Genomic DNA, 18,473 nt, shown 5'->3' with positions numbered 1-18,473 from the left:
TCAGGATCTGGGGGGTGGAGGGCACACCATTATATCAGGACACCGCTCTGTATTTCAGGATCTGGGGGGTGGAGGGCACACCATTATATCAGGACACCGCTCTGTATTTCAGGATCTGGGGGGAGGGCACACCATTATATCAGGTCACCGCTCTGTATTTCAGGATCTGGGGGGTGGGCACACCATTATATCAGGTCACCGCTCTGTATTTCAGGATCTGGGGGGTGGAGGGCACACCATTATATCAGGTCACCGCTCTGTATTTCAGGATCTGGGGGGTGGAGGGCACACCATTATATCAGGTCACCGCTCTGTATTTCAGGATCTGGGGGGTGGAGGGCACACCATTATATCAGGTCACCGTTCTGTATTTCAGGATCTGGGGGGAGGGCACACCATTATATCAGGTCACCGTTCTGTATTTCAGGATCTGGGGGGTGGAGGGCACACCATTATATCAGGTCACCGCTCTGTATTTCAGGATCTGGGGGGTGGAGGGCACACCATTATATCAGGTCACCGTTCTGTATTTCAGGATCTGGGGGGAGGGCACACCATTATATCAGGTCACCGTTCTGTATTTCAGGATCTGGGTGGAGGGCACACCATTATATCAGGTCACCGTTCTGTATTTCAGGATCTGGGGGGAGGGCACACCATTATATCAGGTCACCCCTCTATTTCAGGATCGGGACACACACACACCATTATATCAGGTCACCGCTCTGTATTTCAGGATCTGGGGGGGGGGGGTTACACCATTATATCAGGACACCGCTCTGTATTTCAGGATCTGGGGGGAGGGCACACCATTATATCAGGACACCGCTCTGTATTTCAGGATCTGGGGGGAGGGCACACCATTATATCAGGTCACCGCTCTGTATTTCAGGATCTGGGTGGAGGGCACACCATTATATCAGGACACCGCTCTGTATTTCAGGATCTGGGGGGAGGGCACACCATTATATCAGGTCACCGTTCTGTATTTCAGGATCTGGGGGGTGGAGGGCACACCATTATATCAGGTCACCGCTCTGTATTTCAGGATCTGGGTGGAGGGCACACCATTATATCAGGTCACCGCTCTGTATTTCAGGATCTGGGTGGAGGGCACACCATTATATCAGGACACCGTTCTGTATTTCAGGATCTGGGGGGGGGGCACACCATTATATCAGGACACCGCTCTGTATTTCAGGATCTGAGGGGTGGAGGGCACACCATTATATCAGGTCACCGCTCTGTATTTCAGGATCTGGGGGGAGGGCACACCATTATATCAGGACACCGCTCTGTATTTCAGGATCTGGGGGGTGGAGGGCACACCATTATATCAGGTCACCGCTCTGTATTTCAGGATCTGGGGGGTGGAGGGCACACCATTATATCAGGTCACCGTTCTGTATTTCAGGATCTGGGGGGTGGAGGGCACACCATTATATCAGGTCACCGCTCTGTATTTCAGGATCTGGGGGGAGGGCACACCATTATATCAGGTCACCGCTCTGTATTTCAGGATCTGGGGGGAGGGCACACCATTATATCAGGTCACCGCTCTGTATTTCAGGATCTGGGGGGAGGGCACACCATTATATCAGGTCACCGCTCTGTATTTCAGGATCTGGGTGGAGGGCACACCATTATATCAGGACACCGCTCTGTATTTCAGGATCTGGGGGGAGGGCACACCATTATATCAGGACACCGCTCTGTATTTCAGGATCTGGGGGGTGGAGGGCACACCATTATATCAGGACACCGCTCTGTATTTCAGGATCTGGGGGGTGGAGGGCACACCATTATATCAGGACACCGCTCTGTATTTCAGGATCTGGGGGGAGGGCACACCATTATATCAGGTCACCGCTCTGTATTTCAGGATCTGGGGGGTGGGCACACCATTATATCAGGTCACCGCTCTGTATTTCAGGATCTGGGGGGTGGAGGGCACACCATTATATCAGGTCACCGCTCTGTATTTCAGGATCTGGGGGGTGGAGGGCACACCATTATATCAGGTCACCGCTCTGTATTTCAGGATCTGGGGGGTGGAGGGCACACCATTATATCAGGTCACCGTTCTGTATTTCAGGATCTGGGGGGTGGAGGGCACACCATTATATCAGGTCACCGTTCTGTATTTCAGGATCTGGGGGGTGGAGGGCACACCATTATATCAGGTCACCGTTCTGTATTTCAGGATCTGGGGGGAGGGCACACCATTATATCAGGACACCGCTCTGTACTTCAGGATCTGGGGGGAGGGCACACCATTATATCAGGTCACCGTTCTGTATTTCAGGATCTGGGGGGAGGGCACACCATTATATCAGGTCACCGTTCTGTATTTCAGGATCTGGGGGGTGGAGGGCACACCATTATATCAGGTCACCGTTCTGTATTTCAGGATCTGGGGGGTGGAGGGCACACCATTATATCAGGTCACCGTTCTGTATTTCAGGATCTGGGGGGAGGGCACACCATTATATCAGGTCACCCCTCTATTTCAGGATCGGGACACACACACACCATTATATCAGGTCACCGCTCTGTATTTCAGGATCTGGGGGGGGGGGGTTACACCATTATATCAGGTCACCGCTCTGTATTTCAGGATCTGGGTGGAGGGCACACCATTATATCAGGACACCGCTCTGTATTTCAGGATCTGGGGGGAGGGCACACCATTATATCAGGTCACCGTTCTGTATTTCAGGATCTGGGGGGTGGAGGGCACACCATTATATCAGGTCACCGCTCTGTATTTCAGGATCTGGGTGGAGGGCACACCATTATATCAGGTCACCGCTCTGTATTTCAGGATCTGGGGGGTGGAAGGCACACCATTATATCAGGACACCGCTCTGTATTTCAGGATCTGGGTGGAGGGCACATCATTATATCAGGACACCGCTCTGTATTTCAGGATCTGGGGGGAGGGCACACCATTATATCAGGTCACCGCTCTGTATTTCAGGATCTGGGTGGAGGGCACACCATTATATCAGGTCACCGCTCTGTATTTCAGGATCTGGGGGAGGGCACACCATTATATCAGGACACCGCTCTGTATTTCAGGATCTGGGGAGGGCACACCATTATATCAGGTCACCGCTCTGTATTTCAGGATCTGGGGGGAGGAGGGCACACCATTATATCAGGTCACCGCTCTGTATTTCAGGATCTGGGGGGAGGGCACACCATTATATCAGGTCACCGCTCTGTATTTCAGGATCTGGGGGGAGGAGGGCACACCATTATATCAGGACACCGCTCTGTATTTCAGGATCTGGGGGGAGGGCACACCATTATATCAGGTCACCGCTCTGTATTTCAGGATCTGGGGGGAGGGCACATCATTATATCAGGACACCGCTCTGTATTTCAGGATCTGGGGGGAGGGCACACCATTATATCAGGACACCGTTCTGTATTTCAGGATCTGGGTGGAGGGCACACCATTATATCAGGACACCGCTCTGTATTTCAGGATCTGGGGGGAGGGCACACCATTATATCAGGACACCGCTCTGTATTTCAGGATCTGGGTGGTGGAGGGCACACCATTATATCAGGACACCGTTCTGTATTTCAGGATCTGGGTGGAGGGCACACCATTATATCAGGACACCGCTCTGTATTTCAGGATCTGGGGGGTGGAGGGCACACCATTATATCAGGTCACCGCTCTGTATTTCAGGATCTGGGGGGAGGGCACACCATTATATCAGGTCACCGCTCTGTATTTCAGGATCTGGGGGGAGGGCACACCATTATATCAGGACACCGCTCTGTATTTCAGGATCTGGGGGGTGGAGGGCACACCATTATATCAGGTCACCGCTCTGTATTTCAGGATCTGGGGGGTGGAGGGCACACCATTATATCAGGACACCGCTCTGTATTTCAGGATCTGGGGGGAGGGCACACCATTATATCAGGTCACCGCTCTGTATTTCAGGATCTGGGGGGAGGGCACACCATTATATCAGGTCACCGCTCTGTATTTCAGGATCTGGGGGGAGGGCACACCATTATATCAGGTCACCGCTCTGTATTTCAGGATCTGGGGGGAGGGCACACCATTATATCAGGTCACCGCTCTGTATTTCAGGATCTGGGGGGAGGGCACATCATTATATCAGGTCACCGTTCTGTACTTCAGGATCTGGGTGGAGGGCACACCATTATATCAGGTCACCGCTCTGTATTTCAGGATCTGAGGGGTGGGGGCACATCATTTATATCAGGTCACCGCTCTGTATTTCAGGATCTGGGGGCAGGGCCGTCTTTACCAAGGGGCAAAAGGGGCAGCTGCCCAGGGCCCAGTTGCTCCTGGGGGGCCCAAGGCAGCTGCCTCTTGAGCCCTGCTAGCTACTGCCCCGGGTGTCAGGCTGTCGGCTACACAGGCATCATGATCGTACTGTGTTAATGATCTTAATTCTAGGACCTTAATGAGTTTTGCTCTAGGACCTTAATGACATCATTACCATGTGACCAGTAACCTAGCAATTACTGGTCACATGGCTATGAGGTCATCACAGGTCCTACTGAGTGTTTAACTGTGTTAACTGTGGAGCTTTTTTGTGTAAAGATTACATCAGAAAAAGGTGACAGGGGCTGTTATGTTAATATACTGTAAACTACTGTATAGTGGGGTGCTGTATATTGTGTGGTGGGCTATATATTGTGTGGTGGGCTATATATTGTGTGGTGGCCTGTATACTGTGTGGTGGCCTGTATACTGTGTGGGGGCCTGTATACTGTGTGGGGGCCTGTATACTGTGTGGGGGCCTGTATACTGTGTGGGGGCCTGTATACTGTGTGGTGGGCCTGTATAGTGTGGGGGGGGGGGCTGTATAGTGGGGGGGGAGTGCTATACTGCTGTACTGTATAGTGTGGGGGGCTGTATCGTGTATAGTTTGGGGTGCTGTATACAGTGAGGTGTTGTATACTGTGAGGTGCTGTATACTGTGGGCTGCTATACTGCTCTACTATATACTGTGGGGTTCTGTATAGTGTGGGGTGCTAAACTGCATACTGTGTGGTGCTGTATACTATAGGGTGCTATACTGCATACTGTGGGGTGCTGTATACTACAGGGTGCTATACTGCATACTGTGGGGTGCTGGGGTGCACTGTAACACTAGGGTGAGCCGAGCCCTGGTCTCCTTCCTGCAGAGCGGTGCCCACTTCCAGCCTGAGCCCGGCTGCCCAGAGCACTGATCCTGAGCCGCTGGAGTCTTCAGAACTGGAAGGATTTATATCACTGGACTCTACCAGATGTGTGGATTTTTTGTGTGTGTGTTGTGGTGGAGGCGTGATTGCATGCTGGGGTGTGGGAAGGCGGGATCCAGGGGGCCCAAGTAAATTTTTGCCCAGGGTCCAATCAATATTAAAGACGGCCCTGTCTGGGGGGTGGGGGGCACATCATTATATCAGGTCACCGTTCTGTATTTCAGGATCTGGGGGGTGGAGGGCACATCATTATATCAGGTCACCGTTCTGTACTTCAGGATCTGGGTGGAGGGCACACCATTATATCAGGTCACCGCTCTGTATTTCAGGATCTGGGGGGTGGAGGGCACACCATTATATCAGGTCACCGCTCTGTATTTCAGGATCTGGGTGGAGGGCACACCATTATATCAGGACACCGCTCTGTATTTCAGGATCTGAGGGGTGGAGGGCACACCATTATATCAGGTCACCGCTCTGTATTTCAGGATCTGGGTGGAGGGCACACAATTATATCAGGTCACCGCTCTGTATTTCAGGATCTGGGGGGAGGGCACACCATTATATCAGGTCACCGCTCTGTATTTCAGGATCTGGGGGGAGGGCACACCATTATATCAGGTCACCGCTCTGTATTTCAGGATCTGGGGGGAGGGCACACCATTATATCAGGTCACCGCTCTGTATTTCAGGATCTGGGGGGAGGGCACACCATTATATCAGGTCACCGCTCTGTATTTCAGGATCTGGGGGGAGGGCACACCATTATATCAGGTCACCGCTCTGTATTTCAGGATCTGGGGGGAGGGCACACCATTATATCAGGACACCGCTCTGTATTTCAGGATCTGGGGGGTGGAGGGCACACCATTATATCAGGTCACCGCTTTGTATTTCAGGATCTGGGGGGAGGGCACACCATTATATCAGGTCACCGCTCTGTATTTCAGGATCTGGGGGGAGGGCACACCATTATATCAGGTCACCGCTCTGTATTTCAGGATCTGGGGGGTGGAGGGCACACCATTATATCAGGACACCGCTCTGTATTTCAGGATCTGGGGGGAGGGCACACCATTATATCAGGTCACCGTTCTGTATTTCAGGATCTGGGGGGATGGCACACCATTATATCAGGACACCGCTCTGTATTTCAGGATCTGGGGGGTGGAGGGCACACCATTATATCAGGACACCGCTCTGTATTTCAGTATCTGGGTGGAGGGCACACCATTATATCAGGTCACCGCTTTGTATTTCAGGATCTGGGGGGAGGGCACACCATTATATCAGGTCACCGCTCTGTATTTCAGGATCTGGGGGGAGGGCACACCATTATATCAGGTCACCGCTCTGTATTTCAGGATCTGGGTGGAGGGCACACCATTATATCAGGTCACCGTTCTGTATTTCAGGATCTGGGGGGATGGCACACCATTATATCAGGACACCGCTCTGTATTTCAGGATCTGGGGGGTGGAGGGCACACCATTATATCAGGTCACCGCTTTGTATTTCAGGATCTGGGGGGAGGGCACACCATTATATCAGGTCACCGCTCTGTATTTCAGGATCTGGGGGGAGGGCACACCATTATATCAGGTCACCGCTCTGTATTTCAGGATCTGGGGGGTGGGCACACCATTATATCAGGTCACCGTTCTGTATTTCAGGATCTGGGGGGATGGCACACCATTATATCAGGACACCGCTCTGTATTTCAGGATCTGGGGGGTGGAGGGCACACCATTATATCAGGTCACCGCTCTGTATTTCAGGATCTGGGGGGTGGAGGGCACACCATTATATCAGGACACCGCTCTGTATTTCAGGATCTGGGGGGAAGGCACACCATTATATCAGGACACCGCTCTGTATTTCAGGATCTGGGGGGAGGGCACACCATTATATCAGGACACCGCTCTGTATTTCAGTATCTGGGGGTGGAGGGCACACCATTATATCAGGTCACCGCTCTGTATTTCAGGATCTGGGGGGGAGGGCACACCATTATATCAGGACACCGCTCTGTATTTCAGGATCTGGGGGGAGGGCACACCATTATATCAGGTCACCGCTCTGTATTTCAGGATCTGGGGGGAGGGCACACCATTATATCAGGACACCGCTCTGTATTTCAGGATCTGGGGGGAGGGCACACCATTATATCAGGTCACCGCTCTGTATTTCAGGATCTGGGGGGAGGGCACACCATTATATCAGGACACCGCTCTGTATTTCAGGATCTGGGGGGAGGGCACACCATTATATCAGGTCACCGCTCTGTATTTCAGGATCTGGGGGGTGGGCACACCATTATATCAGGTCACCGCTCTGTATTTCAGGATCTGGGGGGTGGAGGGCACACCATTATATCAGGTCACCGCTCTGTATTTCAGGATCTGGGGGGAGGGCACACCATTATATCAGGACACCGTTCTGTATTTCAGGATCTGGGGGGTGGAGGGCACACCATTATATCAGGACACCGCTCTGTATTTCAGGATCTGGGGAGGGCACACCATTATATCAGGTCACCGCTCTGTATTTCAGGATCTGGGGGGGAGGGCACACCATTATATCAGGTCACCGTTCTGTATTTCAGGATCTGGGGGGAGGGCACACCATTATATCAGGACACCGCTCTGTATTTCAGGATCTGGGGGGGAGGGCACACCATTATATCAGGACACCGCTCTGTATTTCAGGATCTGGGGAGGGCACACCATTATATCAGGACACCGCTCTGTATTTCAGGATCTGGGGGGAGGGCACACCATTATATCAGGTCACCGCTTTGTATTTCAGGATCTGGGGGGAGGGCACACCATTATATCAGGTCACCGCTCTGTATTTCAGGATCTGGGGGGTGGAGGGCACACCATTATATCAGGTCACCGCTCTGTATTTCAGGATCTGGGTGGAGGGCACACCATTATATCAGGTCACCGCTCTGTATTTCAGGATCTGGGTGGAGGGCACACCATTATATCAGGTCACCGCTCTGTATTTCAGGATCTGGGGGGAGGGCACACCATTATATCAGGTCACCGCTCTGTATTTCAGGATCTGGGGGGAGGGCACACCATTATATCAGGACACCGCTCTGTATTTCAGGATCTGGGGGGTGGAGGGCACACCATTATATCAGGTCACCGCTCTGTATTTCAGGATCGGGGGGGAGGGCACACCATTATATCAGGACACCGCTCTGTATTTCAGGATCTGGGGGGAGGGCACACCATTATATCAGGTCACCGCTCTGTATTTCAGGATCTGGGGAGGGCACACCATTATATCAGGTCACCGCTCTGTATTTCAGGATCTGGGGGGTGGAGGGCACACCATTATATCAGGTCACCGTTCTGTATTACAGGATCTGGGGGGAGGGCACACCATTATATCAGGACACCGCTCTGTATTACAGGATCTGGGGGAGGGCACACCATTATATCAGGTCACCGCTCTGTATTTCAGGATCTGGGGGGAGGGCACACCATTATATCAGGTCACCGCTCTGTATTTCAGGATCTGGGGGGTGGAGGGCACACCATTATATCAGGTCACCGCTCTGTATTTCAGGATCTGAGGGGTGGAGGGCACACCATTATATCAGGTCACCGCTCTGTATTTCAGGATCTGGGGGGTGGAGGGCACACCATTATATCAGGTCACCGTTCTGTATTTCAGGATCTGGGGGGAGGGCACACCATTATATCAGGTCACCGCTCTGTATTTCAGGATCTGGGGGGTGGAGGGCACACCATTATATCAGGTCACCGCTCTGTATTTCAGGATCTGAGGGGTGGAGGGCACACCATTATATCAGGTCACCGCTCTGTATTTCAGGATCTGAGGGGTGGAGGGCACACCATTATATCAGGTCACCGCTCTGTATTTCAGGATCTGGGTGGAGGGCACACCATTATATCAGGTCACCGCTCTGTATTTCAGGATCTGAGGGGTGGAGGGCACACCATTATATCAGGACACCGCTCTGTATTTCAGGATCTGGGGGGAGGGCACACCATTATATCAGGACACCGCTCTGTATTTCAGGATCTGGGGGGTGGGGGGCACATCATTATATCAGGTCACCGTTCTGTATTTCAGGATCTGGGGGGGGGCACACCATTATATCAGGACACCGCTCTGTATTTCAGGATCTGGGGGGAGGGCACACCATTATATCAGGACAAAGCTCTATTTCAGGATCTGGGGGGAGGGCACACCATTATATCAGGTCACCGCTCTGTATTTCAGGATCTGGGGGGAGGGCACACCATTATATCAGGACACCGCTCTGTATTTCAGGATCTGGGGGGAGGGCACACCATTATATCAGGTCACCGCTCTGTATTTCAGGATCTGGGGGGAGGGCACACCATTATATCAGGACACCGCTCTGTATTTCAGGATCTGGGGGGAGGGCACACCATTATATCAGGACACCGCTCTGTATTTCAGGATCTGGGGGGTGGGGGGCACATCATTATATCAGGTCACCGTTCTGTATTTCAGGATCTGGGGGGGGGCACACCATTATATCAGGACACCGCTCTGTATTTCAGGATCTGGGGGGAGGGCACACCATTATATCAGGACAATGCTCTATTTCAGGATCTGGGGGGAGGGCACACCATTATATCAGGTCACCGCTCTGTATTTCAGGATCTGGGGGGTGGAGGGCACACCATTATATCAGGTCACCGCTCTGTATTTCAGGATCTGGGGGGAGGGCACACTATTATATCAGGTCACCGTTCTGTATTTCAGGATCTGGGGGGTGGAGGGCACACCATTATATCAGGTCACCGCTCTGTATTTCAGGATCTGGGTGGAGGGCACACCATTATATCAGGTCACCGCTCTGTATTTCAGGATCTGGGTGGAGGGCACACCATTATATCAGGACACCGCTCTGTATTTCAGGATCTGGGGGGAGGGCACACCATTATATCAGGTCACCGCTCTGTATTTCAGGATCTGGGGGGTGGAGGGCACACCATTATATCAGGACACCGCTCTGTATTTCAGGATCTGGGGAGGGCACACCATAATATTGGGTCACCGCTCTGTATTTCTGGATCTGGGGGCGCCATTATATCAGGGCTGTATGTAACGATGGGCACTGCTGCGTGTTTGTAGAGACTGATCATGTGACCAGATGCCCCTTTCCCAGGTAAACTATTTTTAGGGGGTTTGTCTTGCAGACAAAGGGCGACTCTGCACCAAGTCATCTGATCCTGCATCACTACAGCGAGCTTCGAGCCAACAAAGGAATCGTATTAATGACGGCTGAGCGTGACCCCAAATACCTGGTAAAAACTCACCGCTACTGGCTGACAGAACACCTCCTATCGTCCCACCACTACTGGCTGACAGAATGCCCCCTCACCCCCTGCCACCTCCTACACCTGGCTGGGAAGAACAACCCTAACACCCCTCCATCTCCTACCTGTGGCTGTCAACGCCCTTGACAACCCTCGCTAGCTGACAGCATGCCCCCTAATATACCCTCCACTGGCTGACAGAAAGCCCCCTGACACCCGCTGGGCAACCCCTCTATTTCTAGGCAGCATGTCTGACTAACCCTAGGCTGAGGCTATTGGATCCAGAACAGGGACCTCCTCATATCCTGTTTCAGGAGCGCTCCGCTGCATTCTCTCATTGGCATAAGATGATGGGAGTTGTTTGTTCTTGCAGAATGTCCAAGAAGCGCAGTGTCTGGCCAATCAGGTTCAACTTTTCTACGCCGGGGATCAGTTTCATCTGGTGGAGATCTTCAACCACAGTCCCAGTGACTTCAAGTACATGGCAGTGGTGTCTGCCCTGGAGCAGAGCAGAGTGGACTTATAGCCGAGCAGACTGCCCACTGGGGGCGCCACTTTTTGTATGTAACTTGTCCCATGATGGCGTCTCTTCTCAGAGCTGCTGACCATGGTGGTTATTACATGGCTGATAGTAAGGTTATTACGTGGTGTGTGTGATGTTCTTGTGTGTGCAGCCTTCTCTCAGTGAGTAATAATCGCATTACACAACCCTCCCACCCATATAGGTGTAGCATTATACAACTCCTCAGGGTACATATGTGGCATGAGGAGGGGCAGCACCGGTCCTCGAATATACAAAATCTGGTGGGGAAACCATGGAGAAAGCTGCAATTTGTAACCATAAATAAACGACCGACTGGCTTGATCCCAAACTAAGGAGCATATAGGCGAGCTCTGTAAAACCCTAAGAGCTCTCCCTGACTGATATGCACATGCAAGGATCTCAATGGTAGACGATTGCATGCCCACGTACCTAAGATTGTGTGACACCTGAAAACCCTATAATAGTGAGGGGACACGACCACCGGCTCCCTGCACTTAATACAGACAGAGTCAGGGTCACCTAGAATCTAGCCAGCAAGGAAACACAATAAAGGAAAATACTATCTGAGCAAACAGCAGCAGCCTCCAGCAGTGAACACTTCATCCAGGACATAGTATAAACTGCAAAGTGAGGCAGTATGGGAGGGAATATAAAGGAAGACGATTAGTCTAAATAAGTGACACCTGGCAGAAGGAAAGGAGATGACAAAGTGAAACCAAAACAAAGAACGTCATACAAGAGGCAGAGAAGAACGTCTGCCAGACCTCACAGAACTGGCGGTGACAGGAATGTCCTCATCCTGGCACCTCAAGAAACATGAGCACACGGTGTATAAACTTGTCCCATGCATGACAAGACACTGCCGCAAAGGGAGAGGGGAGGCTCTGGAGCCTAGGGGGTGAGGGAGGGGAGGCTTTGGGGGTCTAGAGGCTGAGAGGAGGCTCTGGGGGCCTAGAGGCCGAGGAAAGGTAGAGAGGAGGCTCTAGAGGCCGAGGAAAGGTAGAGAGGAGGCTCTGGGGGCCTAGAGGCCGAGGAAAGGTAGAGAGGAGGCTCTAGAGGCCGAGGAAAGGTAGAGAGGAGGCTCTGGGGGCCTAGAGGCCGAGGAAAGGTAGAGAGGAGGCTCTAGAGGCCGAGGAAAGGTAGAGAGGAGGCTCTGGGGGCCTAGAGGCCGAGGAAAGGTAGAGAGGAGGCTCTAGAGGCCGAGGAAAGGTAGAGAGGAGGCTCTGGGGGCCTAGAGGCCGAGGAAAGGTAGAGAGGAGGCTCTAGAGGCCGAGGAAAGGTAGAGAGGAGGCTCTGGGGGCCTAGAGGCCGAGGAAAGGGAGAGGGGAGGCTCTGAGCCCCTAGAGGCTGAGGGGAGGCTCTGGGGGCCTAAAGGCCGAGGAAAGGTAGAGGGGAGGCTCTAAGGGCTGAGAAGAGGGAGACTCTAGAGCAGTGATGGCGAACCTTTTAGAGACAGAGTGCCCAAACTGCAACCTAAACCCACTTATTTATCACAAAGTGCTAACACGGCAATTTAACCTGAATACCAATCTAGTGTATCTTCCATGTACTTTATCATTTAGCTATAATAACTGCCTACATTCAGTGCTCTGAATGTGCCGTTCATAGTGTGCCCTTCGCTGATGAATTGCAGGAAAAGTCTAAGGCTTATTGGTACACCATAGACTTTTTCCTGAATACCTGTGCCCACAGAGAGGGCTCCGAGTGCCGCCTCTGGCACCCGTGCTATAGGTTCACCATCACTGCTCTAGAGGCTGGGGAGGGGGGAGGCTCTAGGGGCTGAGGAAAAGAAGAGGGGATGCTCTGGGGGCCTAGAGGCTGAGGAGATGGGAGGATCTAGGGGCTGAGGAAAGGGATAGGGGAGGCTCTAGGGGATGAGAAAAGGGACCAGGGAGGCTCTGGAGCCTAGAGGCTGAAAGGGAGAGGGGAAGCTCTGGGGGCCTAGAGGCTGAGGAAAGGGATAGAGAAAGCTCTAGGGGCTGAGGAAAGGGAGAGGGCAGCGAACCGTTCATACAGAGTAAGATGAGATCTCCAGCACCTGTAGCCACCACACAACCTGCGATTAGGAGGTGCCCTAAAATGACCAATTTCATACAAGTATTGTCGGGGGGGGGGGGGGTAATAATTCAATTAAGAATTATTAATTATGGTTATAAAAATAATTAACCATAAAAAAAATTATAAAATTTGTCATATATTCTTAAAATCACGACCTGGTGAATTGTAGACAACCTAATTGATACAATTCACATCTGAGTCCGACTATTTCCTCAGATAAATACGTTCTTTTTGACGTGAGATGACGTTAATGATAAACATGTAGTTCTGCATTATACAATAATACACAGGTTTATTGGTTACAAGGTTATAAACATATATAAGTAAATAAACACAATGATACATGCAAATAAGTATATATACCGTCAATATAAAACATTACAAGCTTAACAATACATGTGAGTGGAAACAACTTGTCACGTTATAACCAAGCTATTATCAGGTTAGGATATCAAATAGGAACATAATTTATATACATCACTTCTGTTCAGAGGAAACCTCATGATATCAGGATGGGCATGTGTATTCCTAGACATCAGTATGGAATGTTACATACATTCTGCCCCCTCTAACCAACTACACGTCACATGACTTCCAGAATGGGCAAATCCATCCAAGGATATAACTTAGAAGAGATAACTGTATCCTTCCGCCCCATCCGGGACTATATTCACACGTATAACTTTGGTAAGACCATTAAGACATATAACAGGAATCTAGGATCTTTGCTAGACCATATCTTAAATGGGAAGGACTTGAAACAAGTCTTTCCTGTGGGAATCCATCACTTAGCTTGGCGAAGAATATTCTATCAATATATATATATATCTAAGCAATTGTTTAATGCTTTGCTAGATTATGAGTCTTGATTCTTCTGCAGGTAAAATGAAGCCTCACAATATCCTAAGACCACATCTCAATATGGAGATGATCAATTAATTATTTATTCGCCAATCTAGATGGTATAATTTCACCCACATCATCCAATTAGTCTTAATAAAATGAAATATCATTTTCTGTGTCTCTTACCAAGTTCTAGTAGGAATCTCACTTCTGTTCCTAGGAAAGCTGGGTGGTCCATCATAGCGCATCTCACCATGGCTTTCATCTTAATAGACCCCTCTAGAGAGCTCAACTTTGTCTTCTCTTTCTCCTCTAATGTGTTTCTCCTTTGTGTGGTTTATGACCACAAACTATCAGTTAGACACACCATCCTAGTTTGGAACTTTCCATTCATTGTCGGATGGGCGTGACCATTGATAAAAATTGTGACATCATAACCTTACCCAGAATGCATTTTTGTTACTGTTGTAATGTCACCTACTCATACCTAGGTGGCACTGCTGTGTAAGATGTGATTAATTGTTACAAAATACTCATCTTTACAGACACTCTTTTAGAGACAAATATTCTCCTAATGAGAAATACAAACCGGATTCCAAAAAAGTTGGGACACTAAACAAATTGTGAATAAAAGCTGAATGCAATGATGTGGAGATGGCAAATGTCAATATTTTATCTGTAATAGAACGTAGATGACGGATCAAACGTTTAATCCGAGTAAATGTATCATTTTAAAGGAAAAATACGTTGATTCAAATTTTCACGGTGTCAACAAATCCCCAAAAAGTTGGGACAAGTCGCAATAAGAGGCTGGAAAAAGTAAATTTGAGCATAACGAAGAGCTGGAAGACCAATTACCACTAATTAGGTCAATTGGCAACATGATTGGGTATAAAGAGCTTCTCAGAGCGGCAGTGTCTCTCAGAAGCCAAGATGGGGAGAGGATCACCAATTCCCACAATGTTGCGCAGAAAGATTAGTGAAGCAATATCAGAAAGGTGTTACCCAGCGAAACATTGCAAAGACTTTGCATCTATCATCATCAACTGTGCAGAACATCATCCGAAGACTCAGAGAATCGGGAACAATCTCTGTGCGTAAGGGTCAAGGCCGTAAACCATCCTGGATGCCCGTGATCTCCGGGCCCTTACACGACGCTGCACCACAAACAGGAATGCTACTGTAAAGGAAATCCCAGAATGGGCTCAGGAATCCTTCCAGAAACCATTGTCAGTGACCACAATCCACCGCGCCATCCGCCGCTGCCAGCTGGAACTCTACAGTGCAAAGAAGAAGCCATTTCTAAGCAAGATCCACAAGCTCAGGCGTTTTCACTGGGCCAGGGATCATTTACAATGGAGTGTGGCAAAATGGAAGACTGTTCTGTGGTCAGACGAGTCACGATTGGAAGTTCTTTTTGGAAATCTGGGACGCCATGTCATCCGGACCAAAGAGGACAAGGACAACCCAAGTTGTTATCAACGCTCAGGTCAGAAGCCTGCATCTCTGATGGTATGGGGTGGCATGGGCAGCTTGCATGTCTGGCACCATCAATGCAGAAACATATATTCAGGTTCTAGAACAACATCTGCTCCCATCCAGACGTCATCTCTTTCAGGGAAGACCCTGCATTTTTCACCAAGATAATGCCAGACCACATTCTGCATCAATCACAACATCATGGCTGCGTAGGAGAAGGATCCGGGGACTGAAATGGCCGGTCTGCAGTCCAGATCTGTCACCTATAGAGAACATTTGGCGCATCATAAAGAGGAAGGTGCAACAAAGAAGGCCCAAGACGATGGAGCAGTTAGAGGCCTGTATTAGACAAGAATGGGAGAGCATTCCTATTTCTAACCCTGAGAAACTGGTCTCGGTCCCCAGACGTCTGCTGAGTGTTGTAAGAAGAAGGGGAGATGCCACACAGCGGGGAAAATGGCCTTGTCCCAACTTTTTGGGGATTTGTTGACACCATGAAATTCTGATTCAACATATTTTTCCCTTAAAATGGTCCATTTTCTCAGTTTAAACTTTTGTTCCGTGATTTATGTTCTATTCTGAATAAAATATTAGAAGTTGGCGCCTCCACATCATTGCATTCAGTATTTACTCACGATTTGTATAGTGTCCCAACTTTTATGGAATCCGGTTTGTATGTTTGTATATATATATATATATATATATATATATATATATATATATATATATATATATATATATATATATATATATAATATACGGGATAAATGTTGTCTTCATAACATATAATAATATAACTTGTGATAAATGAACTGGGCACTCTCAGGATATAGGGATCATACAGATATTTATTATGTATAAGACAATAAAAAAGGACAATAAAAAGAGAGACTATGGCCCTCCTATTATACTAAACAGCACTTCCTCACTATAACTAGCACTCTGAATCTAGATAAGTACTAATAACTTTGTATGGCATATTCCTGAAATAAAACGGCAATAAAATGGTACAGTCGATCGCTAAAACACAAATTATTCACACAAAAAAACGCATATATAGCGTTGACGCTGAATGTTCACTGGGAAAACTCCAAATGTCACTGTTGCAAGTTATTCCCAAACTCACTGATAAAGTTCTGAAGCTCCAAAGTAACAATTAACCACTTCAGCCCCGCTAGGTGAAACCCCCTTCATGACCAGAGCACTTTTTACACTTCGGCACTACACTACTTTCACCGTTTATCGCTCGGTCATGCAACTTACCACCCAAATGAATTTTACCTCCTTTTCTTCTCACTAATAGAGCTTTCATTTGGTGGTATTTTATTGCTGCTGACATTTTTACTTTCTTTGTTATTAATCAAAATGTAACGATTTTTTTGCAAAAAAATGAAATTTTTCACTTTCAGCTGTAAAATTTTGCAAAAAAAACGACATCCATATATAAATTTTTCGCTAAATTTATTGTTCTACATGTCTTTTGATAAAAAAAAAATGTTTGGACAAAAAAAAATGGTTTGAGTAAAAGTTATAGCGTTTACAAACTATGGTACAAAAATGTGAATTTCCGCTTTTTGAAGCAGCTCTTACTTTCTGAGCACCTGTCATGTTTCCTGAGGTTCTACAATGCCCAAACAGTAGAAACACCCCACAAATGACCCCATTTCGGAAAGTAGACACCCTAAGGTATTCGCTGATGGGCATAGCGAGTTCATAGAACCTTTTATTTTTTGTCACAAGTTAGCGGAAAATGATGATTATTTTTTATTTTATTTTTTTCTTACAAAGTCTCATATTCCACTAACTTGCGACAAAAAATAAAAAATTCTAGGAACTCGCCATGCCCCTCACAGAATACCTTGGGGTGTCTTCTTTCCAAAATGGGGTCACTTGTGGCGTAGTTATACTGCCCTGGCAATTTAGGGGCCCAAATGTGTGAGAAGTAAAAATCTGTAAAAAATGACCGGTGAAATCCGAAAGGTGCACTTTGGAATGTGGGTCCCTTTGCCCACCTTGGCTGCAAAAAAGTGTCACACATCTGGTGTCGCCGTACTCAGGAGAACTTGAGGAATGTGTTTTGGGGTGTCATTTTACATATACCCATGCTGGGTGAGAGAAATATCTTGGCAAAAGACAACTTTTCCCATTTTTTTATACAAAGTTGGCATTTGACCAAGATATTTTTCTCACCCAGCATGGGTATATGTAAAATGGCACCCCAAAACACATTCCCCAACTTCTCCTGAGTACGGCGATACCAGATGTGTCACACTTTTTTGCTGCCAAGGTGGGCAAAGGGGCACATATTCCAAAGTGCACCTTTCAGATTTCGCAGGCAATTTTTTACACATTTTGATTGCAAAGTACTTCTCACACATTTGGGCCCCTAAATTGCCAGGGCAGTATAACTACCCCACAAGTGACCCCATTTTGGAAAGAAGACACCCCAAGGAATTCCGTGAGGGGCACGGTGAGTTCCTAGAATCTTTTTTTTTTTTTTGTCACAAGTTAGCGGAAAATGATGATTTTATTTTTTTTTTTCTCTTTTTTCCTTACAAAGTCTCATATTCCACTAACTTGCGACAAAAAATAAAAAATTCTAGGAACTCGCCATGCCCCTCACGGAATACCTTGGGGTGTCTTCTTTCCAAAATGGGGTCACTTGTGGGGTAGTTATACTGCCCTGGCAATTTAGGGGCCCATATGTGTGAGAAGTACTTTGCAATCAAAATCTGTAAAAAATGACCGGTGAAATCCGAAAGGTGCACTTTGCAATATGTGCCCCTTTGCCCACCTTGGCTGCAAAAAAGTGTGACACATCTGGTATCGCCGTACTCAGGAGAAGTTGGGGAATGTGTTTTGGGGTGTCATTTTACATATACCCATGCTGGGTGAGAGAAATATCTTGGCAAAAGACAACTTTTCCCATTTTTTTATACAAAGTTGGCATTTGACCAAGATATTTTTCTCACCCA

General features: G+C 48.4%; 1 protein-coding gene across 1 annotated transcript in view; it reads left to right on the top strand.

The window, feature by feature from the left end:
* Nucleotides 1-11,214, top strand: part of LOC122922829 (ATP synthase mitochondrial F1 complex assembly factor 1-like) — a 37,946-nt gene extending 26,732 nt beyond the window's left edge. Inside the window, exons 8-9 of the mRNA XM_044273581.1 lie at nt 10,455-10,562; nt 10,948-11,214. Of these exons, the coding sequence (XP_044129516.1) occupies nt 10,455-10,562; nt 10,948-11,100 (261 nt within the window). The 3' untranslated portion in view covers nt 11,101-11,214. The remainder of the gene's footprint in view (nt 1-10,454; nt 10,563-10,947) is intronic.
* The last annotated feature ends 7,259 nt before the right edge of the window (nt 11,215-18,473 follow it).

The sequence above is a fragment of the Bufo gargarizans genome, unplaced genomic scaffold, assembly GCF_014858855.1.
Source record: "Bufo gargarizans isolate SCDJY-AF-19 unplaced genomic scaffold, ASM1485885v1 fragScaff_scaffold_773_pilon, whole genome shotgun sequence".
Classification (NCBI taxonomy): domain Eukaryota; kingdom Metazoa; phylum Chordata; class Amphibia; order Anura; family Bufonidae; genus Bufo; species Bufo gargarizans.
The sequence above is the reverse complement of the archived record's forward strand: the minus strand, read 5'-3'. Positions and strand labels throughout refer to the sequence as shown.